The following is a 27,895-nucleotide window of genomic DNA, read 5'->3' on the forward strand; positions in this document are numbered from 1 at the left end:
CAGCTTCAGCCTGGGAACCTCCATATGCCGCTGGTGGGGCCCTAGAAAATACAAAAAGACAAAAAATAAAAAAAATTAGAAAAAAAATTTTGTTCTATTTGATATCATTTTTTTCATACCCCAATACTTATAAGCCACTTCTGAATTAGCTACTTGTTGTAAGGTTTACTTTGTAAACACTGTCTTTTTCCGTATCTATTTCCAACTATTCTGTAGGTACCCTTGAGGATGTAGGCCACTTCTTGTGTTTACATCTTACCTAATACATAAATGAGAACTTCAAATATTGCTACACCATTACTGACCATTTTTAATACAATTAAGTATTAAATTATAGACCCTGAATGGACTATTGTAATAAAATACCAAGACAACTAGATAAGTGAAGTCTTAATTCCTCTTATCAGTAATTCTGGTTCACTATCCAGATACTCTTATATAAGCTTTGACCTGAAATCCTAATCAATTTTCACTTTAATTAATTTCCTAATGCTTTTAGCAAGCTTCTATTTTCAAATTATTTGAGGTAAGCACAGCATTAAGATCTCCTGAAGGTGAAAAGCATACGGCCACACTCTCATCCCACTGAAATCATCAGTATTTTCTCATCAGCATTTTCTAATGTAATTTAAACCACCTGTCTTAGATTTTCAAAACTAACTTTCTGTTCTATGTATGAAAAAAACATACCAGTGGAAACCACTGTTTTTTCCATGGTATCTGAAAATAATCACCTTAATTTCTTTTTGAATTTTGTTATGATGTAAAATATAAACTTAATAAATCTCCTGGAGTTCCCGTCATAGCTCAGTGGTTAATGAATCCGACTAGGAACCATGAGGTTGTAGGTTCAATCCCTGGCCTCGCTCAGTGGGTTAGGGATCCGGAGTTGCCGTGAGCTGTGGTGTAGGTTGCAGACTGGGCTCGGATCCCACATTGCTGTGGCTGTGGTATAGGCCAGCGGCAGCAGCTCCGATTAGACCCCTAGTCTGGGAACCTCCATATGCGTGGGTGCAGCCCTAAAAAGACAAAAGACAAAAGACAAAAAAAAAAAAAAATCTCCCATTCAGCTTCTAAGAAGTTTGCTTATATACTCATTTGCCTTGAGAGATGGGATTAAGATGGTGGAACAGAAGGACTGGAGCTCACCTTCTCTCATAAAAACAACAAAATTACTTCAACCAAATGGACTGGAAACTTTCAAAAAGATACCCCACTCCAGATGACAAAGAGGAGGCCACATCAAGATGCACTCTATACAACAGCCAAGACATGGAAACGACCTAAATGCCCATCAACAGCGGAATGTATAAAGAAGATGTGGTACATATACACGATGGAATGTGAACCATTAAAAGGAAAGAATTAATGGCATTTGCAGCAACATGGATGGACCTAGAAATTATCATGCTAAGTGAAGTCAGTCAGATGACACCAACATCAAGTGCTATCACTTACATGTGGAATCTAAATGAACTTCTTTACAGAACGGATATTGAGTCACAGACTTTGAAAAACTTGTGGTTTCCAAATGAGACAGTTTGGGGGGCAGGGGGATGTGTTGGGGGTTTGGGATGGAAATGCTATAAAATTTGGTTGTGAGGATCATTGTACAACTATAAATGAAACAAAAATCATTGAGTAATTAAAAAAAATAAGAACAAATGACCACTCATATCCCCCTCTCCCCCCCCCCAAAAATACTCATTTGCCTTTAAGATTGTAAAAACACTTTCCTATAGATAGACATCAATCTTGTACAAGTAAGGCAAAGTAATTGGAGTTCTTTCTTTGAATTTAATTACTTCCTTTAATTAAGTTAAACACTTACATTTTGCCAATTGCTGGTGCAAATTATTCAGTGTATTCATCAGATTTTTACATGGTTTCTTTGGAAGTATTTTCCAGGCTACATTTTTCTTGTCACCAGTTCTGAAATTAAATGACAACAATAATATATTTATCAGATTAACTTCTTTGGGTGGGCATATACCTTTTATTTATATGAGAGGAAAAGAGAAATATTCTAGTTAACAGGAGAAAAATACTGCAGGGGTAAATTGGAGTGTTTAATATTTAAAAATTAATTTATGTGAGAGTGTAACCATGTATTAAATATAGCTCAAAAATTTATAATTATGTTTATACTGAGTAAATTCCACTTGAATTGGAATCATGCAAATCACTGTAAAACTTAATGTGGTGGTCATTACTCATAAACTAATTTAAGAGCCTTTAGAAACCTAAATATTGGGAAAATTCTATTAGGAGAGTTTTTTCTTATAAATTCAAAAAAAGGCACTATAAAAACCTTTCAATGAACTTATGATCCATAAAGTTTATCAAAATACTTTAGTATATCCAAATATTTAATTTTTTAGTTTCCTAAACATATAATTAAAATTGTTTTCTTTCTTTCAGAAAAGAAATACTCTATTAGATTATTTGAATAAAGTATAACATTCCAAAATACTGTTATAACTACAAAAGAGGATATCTGCTTGAGAGTAATATTTTTGCTTCTATGATGAACTCCTATAATTTCCTTTATTACACTATTACAATACAGTTGCTCTTTATATCAGGAGTAGGAGAAGAAAAGAGCACGGTAATAAAACAGAACAAAGCTTTTGGACTTAACTATAACCTTGTTGATTCCCATTCTCTATTATTTGGTAAATGCTTTTTCTATTTTAAAAGCAATAAACACTCATTTTAGGAAACTTGAAAAATGTATAGAAAAAGAAGAAAGGTAAATCACTCATGTTCTAACCACCAAAGACAACAACATAGCACAGGTGCATAAATGAACTTGTTGAACTTTTTTTTTAAATGTTCCCTAAACTTTCCACAGAACAAAAAGGGCAAATATCACTTTCAAAACTAAACAAAGAAAAAAGAGTGGATGGGAAAGCTTAAGCTGACAAAGAATAACTGTCTTGGAATCCACCCTATTTTTCCACAAATGAGAATAAAAATACAGATAGGGCAGGGTCAAATTGCAGATATCCTGCTGTAAGGTTTTATTTCATTTATAATGTGATCAGGACTATGGAATCCTGTATTACAGTGGGAACACAATGTAGAAACACTTTCTAATTATTTTCTTGCTAAAACTTTCAAACTCAGTACTCCCCCCGTGCTTTATCTCATTGTGGACATGCCTACCTTGCTAGACTAGATTATTAGCAACTCAAGAGAAAGGAGTGAATTTGGTTTGCCTTTTTATTCCCAGTGCCTAGCCAAAAAAAAAAAAAAAAAAAAAAAAAAGAGGTGTGGGGCACTCAAGAGATGTCTATAGCATAAATAAGTAATACTTTGGTATCATTTTCTTACATAGAATTATTGTTATGTACTTACATATTTCCTCCTCTTGCCCTTGGTATCATCATTCTAAAACTTGGCTGGGGAGAAGTTTTATCTAGTACCTGAGTTTGGATCTATGATAGCTGTCTGCATTGTTATTCATGGTGAGCTCCATTAGTAGTTAGCCAATAATTCATGGCAAAAGTATTAGTTATGTTTTCAAAACCAGTTCTGGAAGTGTAAGTTATGTGCCTTTGGATAAATCACTTAAAAATCTAAGTAATGGTTTCCTTATACATCAGAATAGTTAGTAAAAACTACCCTACAAAATACAGAGAATAGGAGTTTCCACTGTGGCACAGCGGAAACGAATCAGATTAGTAACCACGAGGTTGTGGGTTTGATCCCTGGCATCGCTCAGTGGGTTAAGGATTCGGTATTGCTGTGAGCTGTGGTCTAAGTTGCAGACACGGCTTGGATCTGGCATTGCTGTGGCTCTGGCGTAGGCCGACAGCTGTCGCTCCGATTCAACCTCTAGCCTGGGAACCTCCATATGCTGCAGGTACAGCCCTAAAACAAACAAACAAACAAAAACCAGAGAATAATATGCAGTAACTTAGGCTATGCATACAGCTTTATGCATAGTACATATCAGATATTAATTTCCCTTTCTTCAGAAACCTCTCGACATTCATAATATATTCTTTACTCTATGTACTGATGAGTCAGAAAAGAGAAAAGGAAACCACAAATTTCATACTCAGAATTTTTCTTCCAAATTTCAGGTTGAGGGTCTAGAAATTCTGGGTGAAGGAAAGTAGAAAACTGTTAGTTCACTAGTTTAGTCCTCCCAATGGTTTGGAAGAGTGTTAAGACCAAGAAGGAAGACTACTGATTGGTGCAATCAACTTACTTTTGATTCTTTAACTCATTAGTGATCAAAACAGAAAGATAAAATAATATGAAAAAAATATTTTAAAAAATTGAGGAAAAGTATAAAAAGAGGAAAAATGTAATTTATTACTATAATAAATAGTGTATACTCATTTACCACCCTAAATTTCAATTTTTAAAAAACATTATGCCATGTAACATCAATAACTGGCCAAAAAAAGAGAGATTTTTTTTTTCTTTTTCTGCTGCACCAAAGACACAGGGAAGTTTCCAGGTCAGGGACTGAATCCAAGCCGTAGCTGCAACCTATGCCACAGCTGCAGCAACTATGGATCTTTAACCCACTGCACTGTGCCGGGGACTGAACTGGTGCCACCATAGAGACAAGCAGGATCACCAACCTAGTGAGTTACAGCAGGGATTCCAAATATTTGAAGAATTAAACATTTCTGGTAAAGAATGAAATGTTTATGGTTAAGAATCTTGATGCTTTCCATCCCATATATAAAATGGTTTTAATACCAAAGTACACCTCATACTTTCTTGGTTAGGCTTTTGATAGCATTCATGCCTTATAAAAGATAATTATTTTTTGCTAAACTTTTCTGATGGCTTAGGCACTTCAGGTTTTGACATATAAAAAGAGGAGAATTAATGTTAAGATTTCAGAATTAAATCAAAAGGTTCTAATAGGAAACATTTAAAACGGGGGAAAACTTATTTCACAAATACATATTTAAATTGTAAAAGGTATACTAGCTTTGGGGCTTTTGATAAGGTTAACTTACAGTTATTTTAAGTATGTTCTGTAGATGCAATGTGGTATTACATCAATTTCCTCTTCCCTAAAGAGTTTAAGTATGACTAAACTGAAAATAAGGGGTACAAGAAAGGCACCGAATTGTAAAAAAGCTGTAAGTATATTTCCAGTAGCTACAACTTAAATATTATTCCAATAAAGAGAGATAAAATTATGAAATCCCTTCATTTCTTATATAAATTTCCAAATAAGCATAAAATTATAATGCTTATTAAATATTTACAGATCTGAGAATGAAAACCATCTCTAATACCCTAAATCTATCCCATCAAAATACAGTAAGAACTGATTCAAAGATGGTTAAAAAAAACCCAAATATTAAAACAGTATAAATCAAAATAATTCTAGTTAGTGGCATTCATAAAATATACAGTTACATACATACACTACGAAGTTGTAAATTGCTGGATGTAGAATCACTAAAACGTACTTACTGAGAAATGGTGTTGGTATCTAGGTCAACACAACTAACATCAGGTGGAGGGTCATAGAGATCAAAGTATCTTGAATCAATTCCTACTATGAATGGACATGGTGCACTCAAGACATCCGCTAAAGCCAGTGGGCAGAGAGGAACATAGGGGCATGGCCAGTGGAAAGGGAAAATCATCTTGGATAAATAAAAGAGAATATTTAGCTGTTTGACATTGAAGCATAATTCACTAGCACAAAAAACTGTCTTTTAAATATCTATACCTAAAGTAGACTAATGCTTGTTAAATAATTACAACTAGTATTAATGATTAGAAAATTAAAACTTACTACTTGCTGGCTTTTACTTAAGCATTAAAATAGCTTTAAATTATATTAAAGTATATTAATAATTAGGTTTAAAAGAAAACTAATTGCCAAGAAGAGACTGATACTCACAGACACTAATGCCTCTGTCACGCTAGTAAGTACGGAAGGCCGTAAGGAATGAATGAGAATCTTATGTTCGGTTACCGCAAACACCAGTAGTGTCACAGCATTTTCAGGGCCTAAATTCTGAAGTAGTGTTGAAAACTTGCCACCACTGTCGATTTGAATAAAAATGTATAGTTAAATACATAAAGATCTGAATACCTCATTATGCAAAGTAATGAAAAAAGTTCCTATCAGGATAGGATTCATATTATATATTCAACTTAAACACGACTGTTGCTCTTTTGTAGGGAAAACACTGCATCAGAAATACACTATGAAAACACTGAAGATTTATGAGGTTTTGAAATCATTCAACTCTTCTGCATTGTATTCAATATGGAAAATGAAAACTCATATGCTTCATTTTATATAAAATGATCCACCGTGTAAATAGTGTTCAAATAAAGAAATCAGTTTTATAAGAGGGATGCTTTGGTTGAAAGCAAATCATGTAATGGAAGTTTTTTCCTAACATGGCTCATCTGTAATTAGCAGAAAAACTATGTGACTTACACCCCCAACTTCCTTAAGGTAAATATAAATCTTAAAATTTGGATTTATAAATAGCTAGATTATCTTTACTACCACCATGATGATATTAATATCAAGAGCTACTGAGTGATTACATATACATACAAAGCAAATTAATAACCAAAACTTAGACATTCTGCATGGCAGAATGGATTAACGAAATAAATGATTCATTAAGCCAACAGCGTTTCATCTTTATAATGCTAAGTAACTGCCTTCATTAAATTAACTTTTAAATTTTTATTGTTTTTCTTTTTAGGGCTGCACCTACAGCATATGGAAGTTCCCAGGATAGGAGTCCAATCGGAGCTATAGCTGTCGGCCCACACCACAGCCACAACAACGTAGGATCTGAGCCGCATCTGCAACCCACACCACAGCTCATGGCAACGCCATATCCTTAACCCCCTGAGTGAGGCCAGGGACAGAACCTTCATCCTTATGGATACTAGTTGGGTTCATAACCCGTTGAGCCGCAATGCGACTCCAAATTAACTTATTTATTTATTTGTCTTTTTAGGGCAACACTTGCGGCATATGGAGGTTTCCAGGCTAGGGGTCAAATCTGAACTGTAGCCACTGGCCCATGCTGCAGCCATAGCAACGTCAAATCCCAGCTGCATCTGTGACCTGCACCACAGCTCATGGCAAAGCTGGATCCTTAACCCACTGGGTGAGGCCAGGGATCAAACCTGCGTCCTCATGGATACTAGTCAGATTTGTTTCCACTGAGCCACAACAGGAACTCCTAAACTAACTTTTTTAAATAAAGCAAAACTAATAATCTTATGGAGAAATGAAAACATATGTCCACAAAAAAAACCTGTGCATATTCATGGCAGCATTATTCATAGTAGCTGAGAAGCAGAAACAACCCAAATTTCTGTTAACTGATAAATGGATAAGTAAAATATGGTACATCCATACACAAAAATACTTGTTGGAAATACAAGGAATGAAGAACTGCTACATGCTATAACATGGATGAGCATTGGAAACATTATGCTAAGTGAAATAAATCAAACACAAAAGGCCACACTTTATCTGAAACATCTGGAATAGTCAAACCTGTAGAGAAAGAAGTAGATTAGTGGTTGCTTAGTGCTTGCTTACATAAGGAGAGGAAAAATAAGGAAGGGTAACTGTCAAAGGGTACCGCGTTTTTTTTTTTTTTGGATGAAAATGTTCTAAAATTGATTATAGTGATAGTTGTAGAACTTGGTGAATATAATCATTAAATTATAAAATTCAACTGAATATATTGCATGGTATGTGAATTATGTATTAATATAGCCATTACCGAAAAACAAAAACCCCTTGGGTAATTTAGAATAATTTTTATATAGTCTTAGTCAGTACTTCTAGTTTATTTTCAACTCAAACAAAGGTTAAGAAAACATTGGTCACTCTGGGCCAAGACCTGGTGACGAAATAATCTGCAATTCTTACAAAATGAATGTCAAAGATAGCAGCTGGTATCCCTTAGGAATGTGCTACAAAATAACTTAATTATATTGTAACTATTTCCCTGCTAGAAAAATTACACAGCTAATTAAATTTCAAGAAATGATACTTTAGCAAAAACATATTTCATAATCTCTGAACTTTCAAGGTGATGAAATACGTTGTTCCATTCCATGGTTTAGTACTTATAAGTATCTTTTTATCTGGGGATTAAATTTAAAATTAACTGCATTTGAATGTTCTTCAAAGGATATTTAAAGCTAAAACAACTGTTTTCATAATCTATATAATATATACCTATTTTTGTAACTGTACATACTTGATCATAATAAATGGATACACAAAATACCAAGCACTTTTGTAAAAGTTTTTCTGTTTTCTAGAGTTCCCGTCGTGGCGCAGTGGTTAACGAATCCAACTAGGAACCATGAGGTTGTGGGTTTGATCCCTGGCCTTGCTCAGTGGGTTAAGGATCCGGCGTTGCCATGAGCTGTGGTGTAGGTTGCAGACACAGCTCAGATCCTGAGTTGCTGTGGCTGTGGCGTAGGCCGGTGGCTACAGCTCCGATTTGACCCCTAGCCTGGGAACCTCCATATGCCGTGGGAGTGGCCCTAGAAAAGACAAAAAGACAAAAAAAAAAAAAAAAAAAAACTTTAAGAACTTCAGACTAAATGTTAAGTAAAGGAAATTTAGATAAGAAACAATTAAATAATAAGTATGCTCATCAACATCTGCAATTTTATCTAGGAAAAGAGAAAATACTTGAATGTTACCTTATCTCACACTACATTTAGAGAAATACAAATAAAATTTTACTTGCCTTAGTGGAAGAGGTGAAGAAACAGGCTGACTGAGAATCAGACTATCATGTGGTGATAACTGAAAGGAGATTCAAAATAAAGTACTTGAAATATAAAGGTCAACTTTAAACCACCACCTTCCATTAAAAAAAATACATAGATGATGCCCATAAAGTTTCAATATTCCTATTCACCACAGTATAGGAACTGTCTACATTACTTACTAAGATACTGAAAAATACTAACTGATGACTGAACTCTTCTAACTCTTCCTACTCTGAATCCTATCTCTTAAGTTCCTCAACATTTCCCTGATGCCATTTTAATAAATATGTATTTAAAGACTAAATTATTCATTTAATACTATAAAACCAGGGTTAGCAAACTTATGGCCTCAGCGGCAAATCCAGAGGCCATTTGTTTTTATAAATAAAGTCTTATTAAAAACACAGTCATGCACTTTTGTTTATGAGTTATCTATAGCTGCTTTTGTGCAATGAAAGCAGAACTGAGTAGTTTCAAGCATGGCCTGTAAAGACTGTAATATTTACTGTTTGATTCTCAACAGAAAAAACTTGCCAACTTCTGCTATAAAACAAATCTTTTATGTGTATTTATACTGAGTGTGCTATATATATTCTGGCACTAAATACCTAGATGTTAAGAGAGGAATGAGATGTGCACATGCAGGATATTTATAAAATTTATCAAAAATATATTTTCTAGGCATTTTATCTGTATCAATGTAATAATATAATTATTTTAAACTACTTTTTAAATTCATGCATATTTACACAAATTTATAAATACCTATTTGCCAAATGATTTCTAATTTTGAATGATACTCTGTTAAGGGCTGTGATAAATACAATAAGGTACATACAGTGATAATACATGAAATGTTTTCACTATATAAATCACTTCAAAAATGATGATTAGGGGTTCCCGTCATAGTTCAGCAGTTAATGAACCCAACAAACATCCATGAGGACACGGGTTCAATCCCTGGCCTTGCATTGGGTTAAGGATCCAGCATTGCCCTGAGCTGTGGTATAGGTCACAGATGTGGCTTGGATCCTGTGCTGCTGTGGCTGTGGTGTAGGCTGGTGGCTACAGCCTCCACTTAGACCCCTAGCCTGGGAACCTCCATATGCCCATATGTCATGAGTGCAGCCCTAGAAAAAAGACCAAAAAAAAAAAAAAAAAAAAAAAAAAAAAAAAAAAAAGCACAAACAGAAAAGAAACATAAACAAGAGAGGAAACAGAAAGTCAACTGGGAAAAGAGATGGTGACAATAATTTATGTTCACTTTAAACTTTCACCTATTTGAACCATATGAGCAATCCATCCTACAATACATGAAAACACACAACATTTTCTTTTATCTATTCTAATATATTTAACTCAGAGAGTAAGTGCCAAGGGACAGACTTTCAAATACCTAGAACAAGTTTAGGGAAAGAAGTCTCTTTTTACGGGTTCAAAATGTCTACTGCTGTCTACCTCTTTCAGTCTGCAATGCTTGATTTAAGTTAAGGCAACCTTAGATGTCTGTCTGGGAAGAACTTAATAAAACCATAAGGGCCCAAACTCCAACATAAAATAGTATCTGGAGCTCTCTCTCTTTTTTTTGTCTTTTTAGGGCTGCATCCGCGACATACGGAGGTTCCCAGACTGGGGTCCAATTGGAGCTGAAGCTGCTGGCCTACACCACAGCCACAGCAATGCCAGATCCGAACTGCGTCTTCGACCTACACCACAGCTCATGGCAACGCTGGATCCTTAACTCATTGAGCAAGGTCAGGGATCAAACCTGTGTCTTCATGGATGCTAGTCAGATTTGTTTCCACTGCGCCACGACGGGAACTCCTATCTGGCTCTCTTTTATTTCATTTAATTATTTCCCCATATAAAATTGTTATTCTCATGTTATGTTTTGACAGAGTCAATTACCACTGAACAGAGCACTTATATAAAGAAAATCTTGCAGTTCTCATCGTGGCGCAGCAGAAATGAATCCGACTAGGAACTGTGAGGTTGTGGGTTCGATCTCTGGCCTTACTCAGTGGGTTAAGGATCCGGTGTTGCCATGAGCTGTGGTATCAGTCACAGATATGGCTCGGATCCTGTGTTGCTGTGGCTGTGGTGTAGGCTGGCAGCTAAGGCTCTGATTTTCCCTAGCCTGGGAACTTCCATATGCCACAGGTGCAGCCCTCAAAAGACAAAAGACAAAAGACAAAAAAAAAAAAAAAAAAAAAGAAATCTTACCTGAACTAAAATCCGTGGTCTCTGAGGAGATGGAAAAGGAACTTTATGCATAAAATGAGAAATATGCCTTAAAAACAAACAAACAAAAATCCAATTGATTCCAAAGTGAATACTATATGCTATAAAGGTCAACATGTCACCACAAGTCCAAGTTGAGTCAAAAGCTCTGTGTACCTATAATTTCGAAATCCCTGCTACAACAAAAACAAGTGAACAAACAACCACCAAAAATCATTTGTCCCATTAAAGTTGCTTCTAAGCCCAATAACTTTTCATATTAATACTTTCTCACATTCAACAATGTTTGTGTTATTAATGTCTCAAAGGCCATTTTAACTTTTACCTCTCCCTAAGAAGATAACAATGTATCAGAGAGGTGAACACTACCAAAGAAACTAATCCTTGCATTGCCATATACTTTTTGGTCAATAGCTCATATTTTAACAGTGAAACAACCATTGAGTACTTCAGAGAAATGAAAGAGTGTAACTGTTTCTAAAACATTAACAATATACTTTGTATTAATAATAGGTTAAAAAAATTCTATTACTGATTCTATGGCTTTTTTCCCAGAAGAAAACAGATAAAAAGCTAGATTTTTTTAAAAAAAAACACTATGGAAAAGGAAAAAAGCAACAACAGTGAAAAAAATCTTTTTTTAAAGGAATGAGTTATTTTATTTCTATATCACTTTTCAATTATTTCAAAAACACCTTAATTTCAGAATGGAGATAATTTCAACTGGATAGAAAACATCAGAAGAAAAAATTATTAATTTTACAAACATGTTTTGACTGTCTGCTATATATAAAACACTGACAGAAATGTAGGGAATTATTTTTTAAAAAAGGCATACACTGCCAGTTTCCACCATTAAAATAATTGCAATATCAGGAGGAAAAAAAAAGATAAGGGGAATAAGTTCCAGCGGACACACATCTGCTTGCATTATGTGAAGTAGTGAGACTAGCAGAAAACAAAGTGTGTTCCATGAATACCTAAAGATCCCCAAGACCCATTCAGGGAGGACCTGCAAGGTGAAAATTATTAATTAATTAGTTAATTAATTTTGCTTTTTAGGGCCGCACCTGCAGCACATGGAGGTTCTCAGGCTAGGGGTCTAATCGCAGCTAGAGCTGCTGGGCTACACCACAGCCACAGCAACGCCAGCTCTGAGCCGCATCTGCGACCTACACCACAACCCATGGCAATGCTGGATCCTTAACCCGCTGAGTGAGGCCAGGGATCAAACCCTCAGCCTCATGGTTCCTAGTTGGATTCGTTTCCACTGAGCCATGATGAGAACTCCAAAATTATTTTTTTTCAAAAGACATCTTTTACCTTTTTCACTGCGTTGATACTTGCAGTGATGCTGTAAAAACATTGTGGGTAAAACTGCTTCACCTTACTATGAATCAAGGCAGTGGCACTAAACTGTATTAATGGTTGCTGTCTTCAGTTTCATTTAAGAATGCCTTAGATGAAGCAGCAAATATTAGTAATTTTATTACATTTTGACCCAGAAGTGTACACTTTTAAAAGTACTCTGTGTGATGAAAGGGGAAGAATGTATAAAACACTTCTGCTACATACAGGAGTACAATGTTTGTCTTGCTGTGACTGAGTTGTGAGTGAATTCGCTTTTTTTTCCCCCCACAGAATGCCAATTTTCCTTGAAAGAACAACTGACAAGTTAAGGTTATCGAATGTTGGGTTTTCAGCTTATATTTTCTATATTAAAATGAACAAAGTGAGCCTATTGCTATAAGAAAAATAACTTATAGAGCTTGAGAGAGACAAATAGATCTTAATGTAACAGAAAAAAAAAGTTCATCACTAAAGTTTTAGATTTCATATTGCAAATAAACTATAAGTAAATTCCACTTGTCAAGTTCTGATGCAATGTCAAAAAAGAAATCCACAATTTTCTAAAAAGGCTATTCAAATGCCCCCTCTTTTTCACTACACATTTGCATGAGGCTAGGTTTTTTCATTTACTTCAACCCAAACAACACATATTACAACAGACTGAATGCACAAGCATATATGAGGACCTAGCTATATACTTTCTTTTTGTTTTTTTTTCTTTTTTTTTTTTACCATATTCAATTAAGCCAAACATTAGAGATGTGCAAAAGACATAAAATATCACTCTTCTTGCTAATTTTTTGTTTGTTTACTTCGAGAAATGGTTATTTTTCCAAAATATATATATTTATGTTAACATATAATGGGTTTATCCTTTTAAAAATAAATTAACCAACATTTTTTAAGTTCTCAGTTTTAATTTCTAATACAGTAAATATTGACAGATATAACACATAAAGAAAAGGTCTTTGGGGTCCTCATTTTTAAGAGTATGAAGTGGTCCTGAGACCAAAGAATTTGAGAACTGCTGAGTAAGAATACAGAAAAATGCAAGGAAAAACTAAAGGGTAATATAGTACACTGAATGTTCTTATGATAATTCTATCACTTTCAACTGTTATTAGAGTCAGAGAATTCTACCTAAGAACACAAACAAGCTTAAGTGATGGAAGGTAAAAAATAAACAATAGTCAAATAGTGTTGATGTTTGGATCTCATTTTCATTGGATTTTACTGCATTTAAGATTATTGTAGGAGTTCCCATCATGGCTCAGTGGTTAACGAATCCGACTGGGAAAGATGAGGTTTCGGGTTCGATGCCTGGTCTTGCTCAGTGGGTTAAGGATCTGGCGTTGCCATGAGCTGTGGTGTAGGTCGCAGATGTGGCTCAGATCTGGCATTGCTGTGGCTGTGATGTAGGCTGGCGGCTATGGCTCTGATTCGACCCCTAGCCTGGGAACCTACATATGTTGTGGGAGCGGCCCTAGAAAAGGCAAAAAGACCAAAAAAAAAATATATATTGTTTTAGTGGTCTTAAAGTAAATCACTACATTTTTAAAAATAATTTAAAAAATATAATTTTTCCTTTAAACTCATTTTTATAGTAAGGAAATATTTTTAAAGGTTCATAACAAACACATATTATAGGTAAAATAAGAATTACAAAACCTGCCCCAAAAACTTCAGTAAGGATCTCCAAACTTCACAAGAGCATCAAAAAATGAAACATTTATTTCTTTTTGTTAGTTAAAATTATCTAAGATAACAAAGCTCTAAGTATAATAGAGAAATATATTGAATCAACCAAACTCTCTTTTTTCTCCTGAAAAATCTAGTATCCAAATAAAAGTTACTCAGTTATTAGCACAAATATACAACATATAACAGAAAGAGCTTCCAAATTTTGAACCAAGAAGGTTTCTAACTTACTTTTCAATTGGAAGGACATGAGGTCCAGAGATGGAATAACGATATAGAAAAGTCAGAAACTTCCTGAATGCATCAAAAGAAAGGCCAGTGAGAAAGAAGACAGATGCATTTATTAGTGTGGATTGTTTTGGAACTATCAGACTTCTCATCTGATGATGATGCTAAACCCAAAAGAAACCTCTGTTTTTCTGTGAGATTCTCCTCAGAGTATGGTTCATAAAACTGAATAGCAGCACCATAGACCTGGAAAGCAAGTAATATATTTAATAAACATACTTTATATTATTTATTCCAATTACATCACTAGTTAAATATTTAATGGATGAACTATTATGAGCCAATATATGCCTAGGAGTCAAGCAGGGTTCAGGTACCAAAAATCACAGTGGTGAAGAATTATCACTCTTGCTTTCTTGAAGTACACTGAAACAACAATAACAACAAAACTACAAATGCTACTTTCATGTCTCCTTATTATTGAAAAAGGCGGTGTTTTAATTAAATTTTATTCATTCTGTAAGGAGTAAAAGCAGTTGTATCAATATTTTCTACAAAAAATGACTGAAAATAATCAGTAGAGAGTGGGACAGAATTTTAGATAAGGAAATACAAATCTCAACCTCAGGCAATTCACTGAATTTCTCCAGAACTCAATTTCCCAATATATAAAATGAGGACATTAGACTAGATACTTTCCAAAGTCCATTCCAACTATAACAATTTATGATTCTAAATAGCACTGCCTATTTAATAATGTCTTTTATTACTTTCAAAGCTTCTGTAACACAGAAAATAAAGCAATGAAGGGTCACCATTTGATGATGAAAAAAACTTTCACCATATTCACAAAAAAAGTATTTAGGTATATGGAACAGGATGAAAATCCTCTTTTCCTATGTCTCTGGATATATTTATTTTAACAAAGTGGAAGAGATGTGTACAGAGATTAAATTTAAACAGTTTTTTAAAAATTATTCCTTGAACTATATAGAACTTAAGACTTGAAAATGTACAAGAAATTTGCAGATCTCATTTATTAAACTTATAGTTACCTTTTCAGCTGAAGCTCCAGTTAACACAAACGTAGAAAATACAGGGAGAGGGTACTTGCTATTTGATGGCCAACATTCAATAGTTGCACCCATAGGTAAACAAAATAGGGGAACAGATTCTGGAAGTGAGAATGACTCATAATCTTCTTGAGGATATCTACAAATCAAACCTATAAAAACAATAATAACTATTAGCTCATCATCTCTCAAATTTAGGTGCCCATAATCTGAATGATGCTGAAATACTTTATTATTTAACACATTTGGAAGACCAAAACATTACATATATGTTCCCCAAGTAACTCTGAATGCTTTAGTAGGATTCATATAGATTTTAATAACAAACTATTCACAGTAACTGCTTAGTATTTATTAAGTTTCATCCACAAAGGTTAATAAGGCAAACAAGAAAAGATTATTCTGAAGAAATATACACAAATACACTCCTAAAAATTCATTTTGTGGTCACACTACCTTAATGCATATGACCATACATTTTTTTTTTTGAAATTTTCAATACGGTTACTTGCATATATCCACTTTATCAATAACTTCCCCTCAGGATTTTTTTACACATTAAAATTAGATATTCTATAGGACTATATATGTAATTTCTAGCACAAACACAAGAAAAATACACATAAAAAAACAGAAGTCACATATTTACAATGTCTTCAAAATGGTATCAACTTAAGCCCAGCTTCTGATTAATCCCAGTTTATACAGAGATTCAAGTGGCCTATGATTTAAATGGACTAGTACAGAAAGTGTTAAATGGACTAGTACAGAAAGTGGCCCAGGTATCTCCCACTGAACACATCCTAAGAGCAGACTCTTGTACTGGATTTTGTGGGACTAGAAACAGAAAACAGGGAGTTCCCATCATGGCTCAGTGGTTAATGAATCTGACTAGGAACCATGAGGTTGCGGGTTCAACCCCTGGCCTCGCTCAGTGCATTAAGGATCCGGCGTTGCCATGAGATGTGGTGCAGGTCGCAGATGCACCTCGGATCTGGCGTTTCTGTGGCTGTGGTGTAGGCCGGTGGCTACAGCTCTGATTAGACCCCTAGCCTGGGAACGTCCATATGCTTCGAGTGTGGCCCTAAAAAAAGACAAAAGGACAAAAGAAAAGAAACACAAAACAGGTTCCCTGACCTGGAACCCTTAGAGTCAAGTGGAAATCATCACTAGACAGGGTGTTAAACACAAAATGATAAACTGGGAATATGACTGGTTGATCTGCCACTAGAATCTACTTGACTTTGGACAAATCATATACCCATGGAACTCTGGTTTTATCATCTATAAAGTGAGATGAACTAGATACACTAAGGCCCAAGGCAGTTTCAAAACTCTGATTATGTGCTGGCCAGCCAGTTGATTCCATGAGGAATCATTTTTTTCTCAAGTCATGAAGTAACAGTATAGCTTTTAAGAAATTACAGAAATAGCAATGAATTGTAGATCCTAGAAAATCAAAGGTAGAATAAGGCAGGAGTCTCTGACACTAACTTTAAAAAAAAATATTTTTTTAAAAGGCTGTATTTGCTCTCTTCTAAGTAACATCAGTATGGGGAATTCCTGTTGTGGCGCAGCAGTAATGAACCCATGAGTATCCATGAGGATGCAGGATTGATTCCTGGCCTTGCTCAGTGGGTCAGGGATCTGTGTTGCTGTGAGCTGTGGTGTAGGTCACAACTGTGTTGCTGTGGCTGTGGAGAAGGCTGGCAGCTGCTGCTCTGATTCGACCCCTAGCCTGGAAACTTCTATATGCCACGGGTACAGCCAATAAAGTAAAAATAAAAGCAAAAAAATAAATAATAACATCAGTATGTTTGAAAATCTGAGGTTTCTGGCAATTGAAAATTCCAACTATGCATTATAAAAATACAAATTGTTTACAATACTTTATCTTGAAATATAACTACATATGAACTACAGATTCAACTAAATTAATAGAAATATTAAGGAAACATAATTTTAAAGGACAATAAATATTTTTCCACATTTTATACTGATTTAAAAACTTAAAATTAATATTCCATTAAGCATCCAATCAAGTATGGATAAAGATGAAACAATAAAAAATAAAGGTTTTAGTCCTGGTCCTGACATGAACACATCCTAAAACAGGAGCTTTTTTCCTTTAATCTTATTGGTCCCATAACACATTTACATATTAAGTATTTCATGAAAAATTATACTTACCAGCTTTGTAAGATATAGTGTTAGTCTTTGCCACCGATTTTTTATAACATAAGTACACTGCTGATCCCCACTGAATTAAAAAAAAAAGAAAATATAATTTAATTTTAAAAGGTAGAATCCTTTGATCTCTCCAATATGTAGAATCTAAGATGTTATGCCAGATTTTTCTCTATTTTCAGTTTATTTTGTCAGCCTTTTATTGGAGTTATTGCCCATTTTTCTTTCAGAAGTTTAACTTATTTTCCCCTTGCAACAGCAATAACACGAGGAAAACTTGAGCCTTTAAAACAAAGCTTAGGTGCAACAATTTAAATTTTATTCTAAGTCCAAACTTTGGGCTGAAATGATAAACAAGAAATATTTACTCCTGTTTTACCTTCCTTTTGATTCCACACCTTTTATATATTGCCAGATTTCTTCTAGTTCTTTATACCAAACTCATGAGTTTGTAATTTGCCGTATCTATTGCCTTATTTCCTATTCTGTCATAAGTCCATTCCAAACCAGGTTTTTAACTCCACCACTTTTTAAAAGAACACCTTAACAACTTTCATGATGCCAAATCTAACAGTTGATTCCTAGTCTTCATCTTACTCAAATGCTCAGCAAATTTGGATACCTTAATGACTCCCTTCCTGAAACATTTTCCTTTCTTGATTTTTGAGGCATCACACTCTCTTGGTCCCTTGCCACCAAATCTCTGGCCACTTCTCAGTCTCTCTTGTAGTATCCTCTCCTTTTCCTGATCATTAAATGTGGCGTCGTCTTGTCTTTACTTTCTCTACATGATCTTCTCTATTCAGTAACATGCTTTTAAATAATGGCTATTTCCCAAAGTTTCTAATTCCTAGTTCCAGCTAAAACTGAGATGGAGAAGACTGTGAGTAAAGCAGATTTGGGGGTAAAGAAAGGAGTTTTAGACAGAGTAAGTTTGAAACATCTATTGGACATCCAAGTGTAGAGTCAAATGGAGGTAAGGCAAGAAGTCTGAAATGGGTAAGTAACCTAAGGAACCTACCTCGACATGAGGTAGTGACAGATTTATTCATGAAGCACACTTCCGCATCTTCTTTTGGTTTCAACACAAATGTCACTTTATTAGACAGCCCTTTTTTCATCACCTTAGATGTATACCAAGCCTCTTTCTACAATACCCAGTCCTCCCTATCACCCTTATCTTAATTTTTCTTCATGTGTACCACCATTTGGCACACTGTATATTGATTATGTGCTTTCTACCACTAGAATGTAAGTTCCATGATGGGAAAGGCTTTTTTTTTTTTTTTTTTTTTTGTCTTTTTGCTATTTCTTGGGCCGCTCCCACGGCATGTGGAGGTTCCCAGGCTAGGGGTCTAATCGGAGCTGTAGCTACTGGCCTACGCCAGAGCCACAGCAACGCGGGATCCGAGCCGCGTCTGCAACCTACACCACAGCTCACGGCAACGCTGGATCATTAACCCACTGAGCAAGGGCAGGGACCGAACCCGCAACCTCATGGTTCCTAGTCGGATTCGTTAACCACTGCGCCACGACGGGAACTCCGGGAAAGGCTTTTTGTTGTTGTTCACTGCTGTATCTGTAGCACCCAAAACAGTCCCTACTATGTAGAAATGCTTCATAAATATTTTCTAAAGGAATAAATGTGAGGGGATGTGTTTGTGCCTATGACAGAGAGTGCCTGCATGGACCAGTACATGAGGACAGATATGTAGCACAGAAAACAAATACATAAATAAACTTACTTAAGAAACTATTGTAACAAGCACCCATTTACTCACGACTTAGTTTTAACAGATATTAAAAATTTATCTTATTTGCTTCAGATGTTTCAATTTATAAAGAAACAAAAAATGACAGATTTAGCTAAAGCTTCATCTTCCATCCCTTTCTGTCCTCTGGAGCTAACTGCTAGCCTGAAGCTAGTACATTTTATTCATACGCATTTAAAACATTTCTACTACATAAATATACACATCTATATGTCATTGTTTTGCATGCTTTATAATTATATAAATGGTGATGTGCTGAATACATGCCTTTATGGCTTGCTTTCTCACTCATCAAAATGTTTTTGAGAATTAGCAAAGTTGACACAGATCTGCTTTCTTCATCAGAATGGCTGGAGAATATTCCATTAATGAAAGAAAAACAGTTTTTTAAAATCCATTTCCCTACTGAGGGACACTTAGGTTGTTTCCTCTGGGGGGAGGGAGGTGGCTGTTATGAACAATGATGCAATAGTTGACTCCTCACGTAGAAATTTTCCACTTTCTTAAACATTTTTAATATGTCTCCACAGATTATTATGTTAAATCATGCTTAGAATATTAAATTATGACCATTGTTCTATTGGGACTTTGGTTTTTATAAATGTTTTATTATTTTTGCATCAAAGAATGGATGTATAAAATTCAAGTGGGGAAGTTCCTGCTGTGGCTGAGTAAGTTAAAAACTCGATTAGTATCCATGAGGATGTAGGTATGAACCCTGGCTTCACTCAGTGGGTTGAGGATCTGGTGTTACTGCAAGCTCCAGCATAGGCTTCAGATTCAGCTTGGATCTGGCATTGGCTGTGGCATAGTTGGCAGCTGTAGCTCCAATATGAGCTCTAGCCTGGGTACATCCATATGCTGCAGGTATGGCCTTAAAAAAAAAAAAAAAAAAAGAAAGAAGAAAAAAAGAAAAAAAAAGAAATTCAAGTGGATACTACAAATATAAGCAAACTGGACTTTTAATTTATCTGGTGGGCAAAAAATTTATAAAGGGCCCTCTACTGCAACGTCCAAACTCCACTTCCCAATAAGTCAGATTTGTAAAGATAACAAAAACCTTCAATAACTTTCGTGATGAAAAAGGTTACCATGTGGATATGGTAGAAGCTGAAAGGAATATCCTAAAATAAAAAACAAGGACTTAGAGATAGAGTAAAAGTTATGAGGCTCTGGAAGAAAAGAGCCATGGTATCAAAACTGCAAGAGAATTTTCTAAATTCTTTCTTATACAAAGGTTTGGCAAAAGAGAAAGTAGAAAGAGCCACTGTTCTAAAAAATACTTTAGATGTTTAACCCATAAAATATCTATATTGTGGTTTACCATGGCAAAAAACACTCTCAGATTCCCTTTCTTCTGGATATATATATATTTTTCTTTTTCACTTTTGGCTGCCTCATTGGCACATGGAGCTCCTGGGCCAGGGATCAAATCCAAGCTACATTGCAGCTGTGGCAATGCTAGACCCTTTAACTCACTGTGCCAGCCAGGGATTGAACCCAAGGAACTCTCAGGTATATGATTTAACTACTTAGTTTGTTAATAATTCCACTTTTCTAAATAAACTTGGCAAATCAAATACTGACACTCTTGAAAGGTTGTAAAACAAAAGTCATTTGTATAGAGTATTTAAAAAAAATACTCTTGATGAATTAAAAACCCAGGAGACAGTCCCAAATTAGCCAAAAAGATTCACTGTGTGAATAAAAGCACCTGGACTAACTACACATTTTTCAGTTTTGAACCACATGACTACTCTTAAATACTCTTCCAGCTCTAAAATATTATTCTATTCTAAATGAATCAAAGTTCAAATCACTTAAGGCTTATGGTTCAAAATTTAAAAACTAGTAATTCTTGAAAGCTCTTTTCATAAGCTTCTAATGGGAGGTAGAGAAGTGGAAGAGTTTTTTGTTTTGTTTTGTTTTGTTTTGTTTTTTTAAAGCCAAAGCTGTAAGCTTGGTACAAAAATCATGTAGGAACTTGAGGAAAGACTCAACAAACATGTCCTCATGGCCACTAGATTAGTTTCTCTGTGTTTTGTTTTTTTCCTCCTGATTTAGAAAACTAGTAGATGCTTTCATTTGGGCTACCTAATTGCCCCCAAACAAGAATAAACTATAGTAACTATACTGCTGGGAATTATCAACACATCAACAATTTAATCCTAACCACTTCCTGATTCTTTTTTTTTTTTTTTTTTTTGTCTTTTGTCTTTTTTTGTTGTTGTTGCTATTTCTTGGGCCGCTCCTGCGGCACATGGAGGTTCCCAGGCTAGGGGTTGAATCGGAGCTGTAGCCACCGGCCTACGCCAGAGCCACAGCAACTCGGGATCTGAGCCTCGTCTGCAACCTACACCACAGCTCACGGCAACGCCGGATCGTTAACCCACTGAGCAAGGGCAGGGATCGAACCCGCAACCTCATGGTTTCCTAGTCGGATTCGTTAACCACTGCGCCACAACGGGAACTCCCTGATTCTTTATATATACATTAGACAGATACGAAAAAAAGCTCCTGGCACTTCATGTCTATATTAGCTTTTCTGAAAGAAAATTCAATTGCATATCTACTTCAAAGATCTAAATTTGCTTTTACTACTTTATAGTCAATGGAAACAAAGGTCATTAATAGATATAAACCATAACCCATTGCTTTAAAAAAAAAAGTCTACCACAAAAATCAGGGAAGTCTCTCTATATTCAAGACTGATACTAGATTTAAGAATAAGAAAATAAGTGTTTAAGAGGTTTCTATATAAGAAAATAAGTGTTTAAGAGGTTTCTATTCCTATAATATTTCTTTAAAGAATTTAAGAGGCGCTTACCCACTGGGCAGAAATAAAATAAAATTTAGGAGTCCCCATCATGGGAAACATATCTGACTAGGAACCGTGAGGTTGAGGGTTCGATCCCTGGCTCAGTGGGTTAAGAATTCAGCCTTGCCATGAGCTGGGGTGTAGACTGCAGATGCAGCTCTGATCTGGCATTGCTGCGTCTGTGGCTGTGGCACAGGCCCAAGGTTGTAGCTCCAATTAGACCCCTAGCCTGGGAGCCTCCATATGCCATGGGTGTGGCCCTAAAAAGCAAAAAAAAAAAAAAAAAAAAAAGGAAAAAAGAAATTTAAAAAGCTCTCCCTTGCTATATGTCAATTATATCTCAATAAAACTGAAAAAGAAAAACTCTTTCCCCGTCATTAAATACACATAAAAGGGACTGATTAAGCAGAGTTAACTAAAGGAGTAATTAAAAATAGCTAACATTTACCTGTCACTTATTATGTGCCAGGCACTATCCTAAGTTCTTCACAAATATTAATTCATTTAATCTTCACAAAAAGCCTGTGAAATAAAATACTATTTTATCCTTGGTTCATGAATGAGAAAACTGAGACACAGAGACCAAGAACCTGCCAAGACATGCATCTGGAATTCAAATCCAGCAGTTTAGTTGGAATCCTTTCTGTTCACACTGTTACACTGCCTCTTTATTCTTCCAGCAGAGAATTAAAGCTCTCACAACACTGGGACCAAAACTTCAGGGTAAAGAAAAATAGAAACTCATGGCTCTGGTTTTGGTTTCAATGTAACGAGTCTACTTTGGACACTTTGATTAATTAATAAAACTGAGAAATGGTTCTAACGACACCATTAATTCACTTTGAATCCAAAACCAACAAATCCCAGAAAACCAATGGAAAATTCACCAATGGGAAAACACCAAGTATCTGTGAGCCTGAAGAGTCTTGCTAAAATACCAAACCAAATCTGGTTAAGCTGGACATTATATTATGGAAGAGTTAAACTCTTCTCGCTGTCACCACCAGCAGCACACAAGGCCTATAAAACTTATCTGCTACCATGATCTTCTTCCTCCACCATGATCTCTCCATTGTCACACATCATCACCAAATCAAAATGCAAGGATGGCAGAAAAAAATAGTGCATTTTGTATAGAATGGCTGTTAACAAGAAATAGCCAGGAGGGGGTCACATAGCTACCAAAAAATGTTTAGGATACAAATGAAATACTGTTGATATCTTTTTTCTGAATCACTTATTAAACATTTTAAACAAATACTGCTACTACCTTAAACTGCAGATTTTTCTAAAAGAAAATTTGGAATTGAAAGATGCTTGTAGACAATAAGCTAATACATACATAGCGCTTTCTATGTACGGGGACATGATTCTAAATTCATTTAATCATGACTGTAACTTATAAGATGGATGCTATAATCACTCTCATTTTACAATTATGAAAATGAGGCACAGAGAGGTTACATTACTTGCCCAAGGTCACAGAGTCGACAAGTGTCAGAAATGAGATTCATATCCATATACTCTGCCTCCAGAATCTGCACTCTGAACTGCTCAGCTATACTGATCTTAACCACTACACAATAAAAAAAATCTATTTTACTATTTTTTGAGGGGGTTAAAAACATTTCCAGGCTCCCACGATTTGTTCTATATCCAGTCACATGGCAAAAAACTCAAGTTCTTTTTTCTTGTAGCTTTATCTAAAGCTTCAGTATTTCCTGTGTTATTAGCTTAAGAGAGGATAAATAATAGTTTTAAAAAACAACTTCCTATGAAAACTTAATAAGCGATAAGATGTGTGTAAATTTTTTAGATCTTAGCAAAGTGTTAATTACGTAGTTATAACAGGACAATGTATGTATCTGCCCTAGGATCACTAAAAAATTAAATTTGAAAATTTATGATTTGCTAATCCAATGGCTGACAAAATTTTATTTAAGAAAAATGAATGCTTTCATACTTTATTGGTAGGAATATCAATCGGTTAAAATTTTCTGGGATAAAATTCTTTAAACAGACACGTTGCAGGAGTTTCCATGGTGGCACAGTGGAAATGAATCCAACTAGGAACCATGAGGTAGAGGGTTCGATCACTGGCCTTGCTCAGTGGGTTAAAGATCTGGCCCTGCCGTGAGCTGAGGTGTAGGTCACAGATGCGGCTCGGATCTGGTATTCCGGTAGCTCTGGCGTAGGCTGGTGGCTAAAGCTCCAATTAGACCCCTAGCCTGGGAACCTCCATGTGCCATGGGTGTGGCCCTAAAAAATAAAAAAAAAAAAATAAAAAAAGAAACTCCAGTATATATTATAAGGAAATAATTAATCAATGAAGTAAGTGTTTAGGGGTTTTGTTCTGGAGTTCTGTAGTCTGGGTTTGAATCTTGGTTCAATGTTTATTGAAGTTATAACCTTGGACAAGTAACAACCACTTTAATTCTCAAATTTCCTTCTCTATAAAATGAAGAAAAATGATCACTCAGGGTAGTGGTGAGGATTAACTGATTTAATGGATGTGAAATACTTGGCTGCTGTCACAATTTTTTCAGAGTAATCTATAAACACTTCTCAAAATGTATACCATACCCATCAATTATACTTAAAATTATTTATTCTTCTACAAACACTGCAATAAATATACAAAAAAAGAAACACAAGATTGATCAAAGCAGCATTATCAGTAATGAGAAAAATGGAAATAACTTGAATTCATCATTCTTCATTTGTATTTTCTGGAATATTATACAATTGTTAAAAGAACTCACTAGAGTATTATTTTAACTGATAAAAATGGATAGTGAAAAAAACTTATATCAGAATATTTTGAAATTTCAAATTTTTGAAAAATAAAGGATGAACTTATCCATGTTAAATATACTCCACAGGAGTTCCCGTAGTGGCTCAGTGGTTAACAAATCTGACTGGGAACCATGAGGTGGCAGGTTTGATCCCGGGCCTTGCTCAGTGGGTTAAGGATCTGACGTTGCCGTGAGCTGTGGTGTAGGTCACAGACGCAGCTCGGATCCTGAGTTGCTGTGGCTGTGGTGTAGGCTGGTGGCTACAGCTCTGATTTGATCCGTAGCCTGGGAACTTCCATATGCCGCGGGAGCGGCCCAAGAAAATGGCAAAAAGACCAAAAAAAAAAAAATATATATATATATATACATATATATATATACTCCACATATAGGCACATAAAAGGGCCTGGAAGGACACAAGCCAAATTGTTAATTGTTAATTCTGACACAGAATCACAAAAGATGGAAGTAGGAATAAGAACTTTCACTCTTTTTTTTTGTTTTGTTTTTTGTCTTTTGTCTTTTGCCTGTTGTTGTTGTTGTTGTTGCTATTTCTTGGGCCGCTCCTGCGGCACATGGAGGTTCCCAGGCTAGGGGTTGAATCGGAGCTGTAGCCACCGGCCTACGCCAGAGCCACAGCAACTCGGGATCTGAGCCACGTCTGCAACCTACACCACAGCTCACGGCAACGCCGGATCGTTAACCCACTGAGCAAGGGCAGGGACCGAACCCGCAACCTCATGGTTCCTAGTCGGATTCGTTAACCACTGCACCATGACGGGAACTCCCCAGAACTTTCACTCTTTACTTCACAGATCTACAATTTGCTCCCCTCTCAATTTTTTTTAGGGGGGTTACACATTTCTTTTTAAAATTTGAAACAGCAATAAAAGAAAAAAGGTAATTATAATTACACATCATGCACAGCCTTAAGGCTTCTGGAAGGACTTTGCTAAGAGTGAGACGGGAAGCCATTAAGGCTTTTAAGCAGAGGAGTGATATGATCTAAATTATGTTTTAAAAGTTATCTTTCTTGGGGAGTTCCTGCTGTGGCATAATGGGATCAGCAGCATCTCTGGAGTGCTGGGACGCATGTTCGATCCCCTGGCTGGCAAAGAGGGTTAAGGATTAAGGACCCAACACTGCCACAGCTGGGCTGTAAATTGTGGCTCAGATCTGATCCCTGGACCAAGAACTCCATATGCCACAAGACAGCAAAAAAAAAAAAAAAAAAAAAAAAAAAAAAGAAAGGTATCCTTCTTGGAGTTCCCTTGTGGTGCAACACATTACAGATCTGGTGTTGTCATGGCAGTGGCTTAGGTGGCTGCTGTGGGACATGGGTTTGATCCCTGGCCTGGGAACTTCTGCATGCTGTGGGTACAGCCAAAAAAACAAACAAAAAAAAAAGTATCCCCCTTGCTGCTATGTGAAGAATAGATTTCAGGAAGCAGAGATCAATTAGACCAGGGATCTGGCAAACTATGGCCAGCATTTGAGCCAAGCCCTGTTTCATACAACTGAGTTTTGATTGGTTCTTACACTTTAAATTTTTTTTTTTTGTCTTTTTAGCTATTTCTTGGGCCGCTCCCTCAGCATATGGAGGTTCCCAGGCTAGGGGTCTAATAGGAGCTGTAGCCGCTGGCCTACGCCAGAGCCACAGCAATGCGGGATCCAAGCCGCGTCTGCAACCTACACCACAGCTCACAGCAACACCAGACAACACCAGATCGTTAACCCACTGAGCAAGGGCAGGGACTGAAACCGAAACCTCATGGTTCCTAGTTGGATTCATTAACCACTGCACCACGACAGGAACTCCTAAAATGTTTTTTTTAAAACAGAAGATGAATTTGCGACAAAGACTGTATATGACTTGCAAAAGCTAAGTGATTATTTAGCCCTTTATACAAAAGTTTGCCTAACGCCTGAATTAGGAGACCACTGCAATAATTCTGTTAAGAGATGATTATGGCTTGGATCAAGGTTGCAGCAAATGGAGAGAGATGTGCTCAAGTTCACAATACAGTATGAAATTAAAGTCAATAGAATTTACAAAAGAATTGAATGAGAGGTAGAAGATAAATGTTAAGGGTTAGTCCGAGGATTTTTGGTCTGAGTAACTAGAAGAGTGGAATTTCCTTTTACTAGAAGAGGAAGACTAGGGGGATAAGTAGATTTGGAGAGGGACACCAGTTCAGTCTTGGACATGTTAAATTTGAGATGACCTATTTGATAAGATATCCAAGAAGAGGTAACAAATCAAAAAGGTCCAGGCTGGACACAGAAATCTACAAGTCATCCAAAAATAGCCTCTATTTAAATGATTAAATCATCAAGGAAGTGAGTTCTGATTATAAAGATAAGTGGTCTAAGGACTGAACCCCGGGGCACTCTGCGGTATAGAGGTTAGGGAATTGGGAAAGAATTAGCAAAGGCAAAAGGGAATGACTAGTGAGTTAGGAGGACAAAGCAAGAGAGTACAGAAGATAGAGACTACATCTTCTCTTCCTGCCACTGCTCAAGAAGGAAGAAGTGATCATCTATGTCGAAATGTACTGAAAAATAAGACGAAGAGTTGATCATGGGATTCAATAAGAGCAGTCTTAGTGTAATGATGGAGATATAAGCCTAACTGGAGAAAGTCAAAGTGAGGAAGGAGACAGAATACAGTCAACTTCTTTGAGATGTTGTATTGGAAAGAACAATCAAAGGGGGAATAGTGAGGTGGGCTATAAAAGTTAAGAAGCTTTGTAAAGATAAGTATTATAACATCTTTTGAATGGGGGAGGAAATAATTTACTGGAGAGTGAAAATCTAATGATTCACAAAAAAAGTAGGGAGAATTTCTGATGCCATGTCCTCAAATTGGTGAGCAAATGGGATGTAGCACACAGTGGAAGGGTTCCCCTTGACTAGTACATTACTTTTGAAGTGGGAAAATTATTATTATTATTATCATTATTTGCT

The 27,895-nt window shown here is 35.8% G+C and overlaps 1 protein-coding gene across 1 annotated transcript in view; it reads right to left on the reverse strand.

Annotated features, from left to right (window-relative positions):
* The window catches only part of DENND4A (DENN domain containing 4A), a 128,817-nt gene that overhangs the window by 53,183 nt on the left and 47,739 nt on the right, over positions 1–27,895 (reverse strand). Inside the window, 9 exon segments of the mRNA XM_021100187.1 lie at positions 1,832–1,932; positions 5,455–5,630; positions 5,891–6,035; positions 8,742–8,800; positions 10,990–11,056; positions 14,287–14,363; positions 14,365–14,529; positions 15,339–15,508; positions 17,547–17,616. Coding sequence (XP_020955846.1) covers positions 1,832–1,932; positions 5,455–5,630; positions 5,891–6,035; positions 8,742–8,800; positions 10,990–11,056; positions 14,287–14,363; positions 14,365–14,529; positions 15,339–15,508; positions 17,547–17,616 — 1,030 coding nt within the window.

This window comes from Sus scrofa, chromosome 1 (assembly GCF_000003025.6).
Source record: "Sus scrofa isolate TJ Tabasco breed Duroc chromosome 1, Sscrofa11.1, whole genome shotgun sequence".
Lineage (NCBI taxonomy): Eukaryota > Metazoa > Chordata > Mammalia > Artiodactyla > Suidae > Sus > Sus scrofa.